The sequence below is a fragment of the Lipotes vexillifer genome, unplaced genomic scaffold (genome assembly GCF_000442215.2).
Source record: "Lipotes vexillifer unplaced genomic scaffold, Lipotes_vexillifer_v1.1 scaffold911, whole genome shotgun sequence".
Taxonomy (NCBI): Eukaryota; Metazoa; Chordata; class Mammalia; order Artiodactyla; family Lipotidae; genus Lipotes; species Lipotes vexillifer.
The window spans coordinates 3567094-3573989 of NW_006781377.1; the positions used below are offsets into that span (position 1 = coordinate 3567094).

Sequence of the window (6896 nt, forward strand, 5' to 3'; positions counted from 1 at the left end):
CATACTTGCTTGATGTTATTTTGTTACCTGCTTTTGATAACTTGGACGCCTTCATTTTCTGTAACCAATACCACAGCCTGTGGTTCTTTCTGGTCTCATTTCCCAGGGCTTTGAGGGACCTGGGGTAGACAGAGTCTTTGATTTGGATTTTTGGATATATCTGCAGGTAGGAAACTACCCGGAAAACACTCTGGCTATAAGCCAGATGTCTTTATAGAGTCAGCCAAGTTCTAGGATATTCATCACATTTCTGAGGGACTAAGAAAAGGATCATCAAGATCTAGTTGAGTCTAGATCCCTCGGGCAACTACTGGAATCCTGAGTGCCCTTAAATTCCAGAGAGCCTGGAATTCTGGGCCTGCTTTTAAGCCTAGAATAGCCTGCTCAGCTGAAACCCCATCACTGGGATCCTAAGACCCCTTCATGAGGTAAAGATATTTTCCTCATCTCACTTTAGCACTGTACAGAGGAAGTAAAACCACGCTAGCTAGTATCATGAAGCCATGATACAATGAATACTGTATAAAGTGGTTTTATGATTCAGATGAGAAATAAGGGAGAACTTTCTCTGGGCCAGCATTACTAATGACTATTGCAAGATACTCCTTTAAGTCATAATTAGGTGTGTGAATTGTTTGCAATTGGGGGAGGGGGAGAGGTTGGTTGGTTGTTTTGAAGCCCTCAGTTTCTTAAATCAGGAAAGCAGAACTAAGGAGTTACACTAAGATGGGACTAGAAGAAAAGGCCGGAGACCTCCTTCCCCACTTCTAAAACGAGACCCTTTGGGACCTTGACTACAAAACAATTTACATTTCATTTCAGAGGATGTCACTGTAAATTTCTCTACTTCTTTCCATCCTGTTTCTGAAGACCTATCTCCTGTCTTTTCTCCACTTTCTTTGTAATTAACTCTATCTACCACTCGTATTCCACAACACAATCTTAAACCCCCCAAAACACAACAGTCCAGAAAGACGGTCTGTACTGGGCTAAATGGTGTCCCCCCAAAATTCATGTCCACGTGGACCCCCAGAATGTGACCGTATTTGGAAATAGGGTCTTTGTGGAGATAATGAGTCAAGACGAGGTCATACTGGATTAGGATGTGCCCTAAATCCAATTATCGCATCCTTATAAGAAGGCCATGTGAAGGAAGGGAAGGTTATGTGAAGACATGGAGGCAGAGACTGGAGCTACGTTGCCACAAGCCAAGGACCGCTGGCCACCACCAGACGCTAGGAGGCAGCAAGGGCAAACCCTTCCCGAGACATTTCAGATGGAACCCTGCTGATAAATTGGTCTTGGACATCTAGACTCCAGAACTGTAATCCAACAAATTGCTGTTTTAAGCCCCCCTGTTTCTGGTACTTTGTTTCAGCAGCCCCAGGAAACTCACACACACCTCGATTAGGGTTTCAGCCTCAAGACTTCTGCAATCTTGCCTTTGCGGACAGGGAGCATGAAGAACACAAACCAGCAGCTTTGCCCTCATTTACTACTAGATCGCATTCGTCTATTTCTGTGCCTCCTGCCCTTCACAATGACATTTTACCTGTTCTGCCTGGGACCCTAGTTTATGGCCTGGGCCTACTAATATGCCTGAAGACACATCACCCACCTTTCTTCCCTTAGAGTCCTATCTTCCCATCCTAGCAAAGCATAATACGTATATACTTCAGAAACAACAGATAAGCTTTAGAGGAGGTTTTTAACCTTTTTAGTCTCCCCAGAAACATGCATATACCTCAGGGGTCCACAGACTCTAAGTTAGAGATCCTGCCCATTTAGAAAGTTCAGACTCCTTCAGGATAATTCCAATCCCTTCTTATCCACCACCCATAACCCGATTCAAATTCAGCTTGCTTCTGAAGTCTTCCACTGAGCTGAAACAGCACCCATCCACTGGCTTTTACCCACAAGCCCAGAGGGAGAGAGAGTTGCTATTAGCTAAGCCACTCTGGAGAGTCCCATCAGGAAACAAGATAAATGGAGAATTAGCCCCCCAGAGGTAGGCACCCCACCCCTTATTTTTATAAAGATCTTCCTGCAATCAACATCCACACTTGACTCCCACAGAGAATATATTTTTTAAATTTATTTATTTTTGGCTGTGTTGGGTCTTCATTGCTGCATGCGGGCTTTCTCTAGTTGCGGTGAGTGGGGGCTACTCTTTGTTACGGTGCGTGGGCTCCTCATTGCGGTGGCTTTTCTTGTTGCAGAGCACGGGCTCTAGGCGCATGGGCTTCAGTAGTTGTGGCACGTGGGCTCAGTAGTTGTGGCTTGCAGGCTCTAGAGCACAGGCTCAGTAGTTGGGGCACACGGGCTTACTTGCTCCACGGCACGTGGGATCTTCCTGGACCAGGGCTCGAACCCGTATCCCCTGCATTGGCAGGAGGATTCTTAACCACTGTGCCACCAGGGAAGCCCCCTACAGAGGATTTTAATCCAAGGAGCCAGGGATGTGAATCTATTCAGGGATCTAAGAGACTCTGCTCCATCCCCAAGAAAAACACAACCTCCTTTCAAGCAGGACTTCCTTTTCAAAGCCATCCATCCTCTTGTTTCTTTGTTGATTTTTTAAAAGTCATAAATAATGTTTACCTCAAATTAAGGACAACCAATGAATTTGCCATGGAATCACCACTGTCAGTTTCTTGCCTATTAGGAAGATCTTACTAAATCTATAAAGTCTGTAACCCAAAAAGGTCCTCAAGGAGTTTGAATTTTTTTTAAATAATATTTAAATTTATTATTTCCCATCTGGTCTCACGAAACACAAGCTGAGACTGCGGAAGTATCACTGCTTTTAGGTCTAGAAGCTCCTTTTCCTTTACAATTACAGGTCAAGGGCTTCGTTAGCCCAGTCCTCGACTTGCAGCTGAAAAAAGCACAGGTCTGTGTGAAGGGATAGGAGAGCATATCTTACTAGTGTCAGGAGCAAGGAACCAAAGCTGAAGAACAGTCCGAGTCTTGACATCAGCACTTCAAAAATATTCTGCAGGCAATGATGTTCTAACGCACGGAAAGGGGGATGAGCACTGAGTGAGCTGGGCAGGTTCCGGACACAATCCTGATGGATTTCGGGCTGCAGCACTCTGGAGGGAGAGGTTCCATTCTCTCCTTCAATCCTCTTTACAGAACAGAAAGCGGAAGTCAAGTCTTTATAAAAGAGATTAATGGCCTTTCCGTTTCTTCATTTTTCCTCCGGCCACCTTGTTCCTGACACCGATTGCACCCTCCCTATCGTCACCATCCCCAGCAGCCTCCCACGAGCGCTTCTTCCTCTCTCCATGCTCCCTTAACTCCTGCAAGAAATGGAAAGGACGGGATTGAAAATGAATGGCTGTCACTGAGAGTGACACTAGTCTCTGCTCCTTAAAGTCAAACACTAAGTAACTCCCTAACACCTCACATTAGCAAAGGAATAAGACCAAAATCCCAAGATACAAAAATGTTAATCTTATTAGTAATCAAAGACAGGAAGATTAAAACAATAAGCTATTATTATTATTCTGGCAAAGATTTAAGAGAATGGTAATACCTAGACCTGGTCAGGTGTGCGGACAGTCACATACACTGTCGCTCATCGTGTAAAAGTGCTTTAGCTTTTCTAGGGGGGCAGTTGGACATTATGTATGAATTCGGATTTTAACCGTGTATCCTCCTCCACCAACAACTGACTCTACTTCTAGGAATTTATTCTAAGGAAACAAGACAAGTGTGCAAAGCTGTACATATCAGGATGTTCAACAGTTCTAGTTAAAATACAAAAAACTGGGAAAAGCATAAACACACTTCAATGTAAATCACGTTATATATTCATGACAGAATTCTCTGTAGCCATTAAGAAATAATCCCATGAGAATTCTAAGATGCTAGCATCTAAGATATCAGTTTCTAAACTTGCAAGCAGTGCTATTTTTAAAAAACTGAATTCTCTCTCCTCAGATTAACAATTTTCAAAACATTGGAAAGTAATAAAATATACCTAATGCAAAGTCTAGAAGACCCGATTTGGTTTCCCTTGATGAGTCAGAAGGCAGTTAAGGACCTTGCAACAACTCTAAGAGCTTACTCCTGCCACTGGCGTTTAGGAAAGTTTGGTAACTGAATGGATTCAGGGCTAAGACACAGCCTAGATGACACTTTTTGAATAAAGTTTAAAATGTGAAAAAAAAAAAGAAGTGTCGCATGAATCTCTGCTAGTTCAAATAGAAAAATGATATACATTTAGATAAAGGCATATACAATTAGATGAAGTCTAATTATGGCTAAGGAAAGAAAAATAGCCAACTGTTATCAATGGTTTTCTGTGGGGGGTGGCTTATGTGTTTCACTTACTATTTTAATCCTTTGTGTATTTTCTAAAAATGTTTCCCAATGAACATGTAATATTTTTATAAACAAAAATACCAAACAAAGAATTCCATGTGGGCAGAAAAACAAAAACAAGTCCACACCTCAGCTACTCAGAAAGCACCCCATGGGCGAAGTTTCTTCACCCCTCCGACCAGCACCCCAGAGAGCAGACGGCACTTGGAAGGGGCTCCTTTAGAACCTTCTCATCGCCACTCCTACAACCACCGCTACTATCAGTAACTACGCTGTTTACATCAGCTTGACTGATGCTCATAAAACCCTGTATTCAAGGTACAAATGAGGAACTGATTCTGAGAGGTTAGACACCTTGTCCAAGCTCACAGTTCACAGCTGCACCTCCCAATCTGATCTCAAGTCCAAAGGTTTTTTTTTTGCCTCATGTGAAACATGAACGGTGGCTGGGAATGTGGTCACTGCGGTCAGACTGAGTCCAAACCCTGATTCAACCATTTAGTTGTATAGTCGAAAGCAAATTACCTACATCTGCACTTTAGTATGCTCATCTTAAATTTGGAATCAAATATTCCAAGCTGAGGATTAACACAATAAAGTGTCTTGCATGTAAGTTAATTTCATTTGCTGGTGAGAAAATGCATTGCATACCATTCGGGCAAATCTTTGGGCCTCAGTCACACGTTCTGTCAGCATCATAACCTCGTCATCCTGGGTTGGAAAGACAGGCAATTTCTTCCCAATTAAGTGTTCTATGCGCTGGAAGAGCTCCACGTCGTATCTGAAAAAGGAAAATTGCCAGGGCTCTGGCTGGCTGACAATGCACATGTCTGTCCATTCCAATACTATGATGCAACAGGGGCCACAGTTTTCAACAAAATCGAACCTATTATTCCTTTTCAGAATACTAACTAAATGCAATCTTCTGTGCACAGCCCAGCAGAAAACCACCCAACATATCCCTTACTCCCAGAAAAGCCATGGGTACGTGACAATTTGTTCCCTAGAAAACAAAATCAGAAATAGTTATTGTAATACTGTGAGTTGAGGGAATGGTCACTGTTCTCTGGCTCCAGCATTTAAAAGAAATAACAGGGTTTTGTGTGTGCTTCTATATGCCAAGTACTATACTACACGTATGTAGTATACAGTATATGCTCTTTACATATACATCTCCAGTCTTCATTAAAACCCTGCTAGATCGGTATTATTATTTCTATTTTACAAACAGTGAAGGCGGGATGAGGGAGGTTAAGTGACTGTTACAGTAAGTGGTGAAGTCAGGTTGCAAGTCTGTCTGCCCCACAGTTCTGCTCTTTTCTCTATATTGCTCTGTCCCAAAGCCGGGTCACTTACTGTGTGACAAAAGTAATAGACTTTCCAGAGCGCCCTGCTCGAGCTGTTCGACCTACTCGATGGATGTAATCCTGAAACGAAAACGGTAACTTTGAGTTAGCTGGAAGATCAATTAAAAACTGTATGTAAATTCTTCCTGCAAACCTTTGAAAGAAACAGATTTGAGTTGGAGCGTGGAGAGATGAACTGGCAAATCTGTTACAGAGATAAATCTACTTCACTTTTCTTATTCTCCTCACAGCACAAAACTGACCCCCTTTTTCCTTTCTTTTATAGAAAGACAAATCTACAAAGCAAATCTCCATGGACATAGCACAGGCAGAGGAAAATGGCACTACATCTAGAGGCAGACCTGGGCCACAGATCTGCTTTTCCCACCAACCAGTGACACAACTGTCTACAAGTCCAGAACTTCTCTGAACCCTGGTTTGTATCCATAAAACAGGGACACAAATACATGGCCAAACACACAGAGTTACTGTGAAAATCATGAGACGGGACCCTGTCTACAGCAGTTTAATACGAAGTCGAGACACACTAGTTGTTCTCAACTGGGGTCAGTTTCATCCTCCCCAGTGGGCATTTGGAAATGTCTGGAAATATATCTGATTGTCACAATGTCACCTGTGAGTAGAAGCCAGGAATTCTGCTAAGCATCCTGCAATCCAAAGGACAGCCTCGCAACGAAGAATTCCCAGACCAAGATGTTAACAGTGCCGAGGCTGAGAAACCCTGGGATACACTGAGGACCACAGGCTGCCATTTCTCATCAGCTAGACCGACAGAGGTGAGCACGCAGTACATCTGCGCCTCCGACGGTGAGCCTCTAACCCCTCTCCTGGGCTCCTTCATTTACATTCATTAATATCACATCCACAGGCATGTGCAAGATGAGGAGAATGAAAAGATCTAGAGCTTTCCCTATTTTTGACACTTAACTGATCAAGGACACACACACACCAAAAAAACTCCAATACTGTAACTAAGGAAAGACAGAAAACATTCCATTAAGAAATACACTTTGCGGCTTCCCTGGTGGCGCAGTGGTTGGGAGTCCGCCTGCCGATGCAAGGGGCGCGGGTTCATGCCCCGGTCCGAGAGGATCCCACGTGCCGTGGAGTTGCTGGGCCTGTGAGCCATGGCCACTAAGCCTGCGCGTCCGGAGCCTGTGCTCCGCAGCGGGGGAGGCCACAGCAGTGAGAGGCCCG

General features: G+C 43.7%; 1 protein-coding gene across 1 annotated transcript; it reads right to left on the reverse strand.

The window, feature by feature from the left end:
- Positions 1–3173: 3173 nt before the first annotated feature.
- LOC103085508 (probable ATP-dependent RNA helicase DDX47) lies at positions 3174–5759 on the reverse strand (the record flags this gene model as incomplete). Its single annotated transcript, XM_007454643.1, has 3 exons — positions 3174–3305; positions 4984–5113; positions 5689–5759. Coding segments are annotated over 3 exons (333 nt in total), but the record flags the coding sequence as incomplete, so codon positions are not given.
- Positions 5760–6896: the final 1137 nt, after the last annotated feature.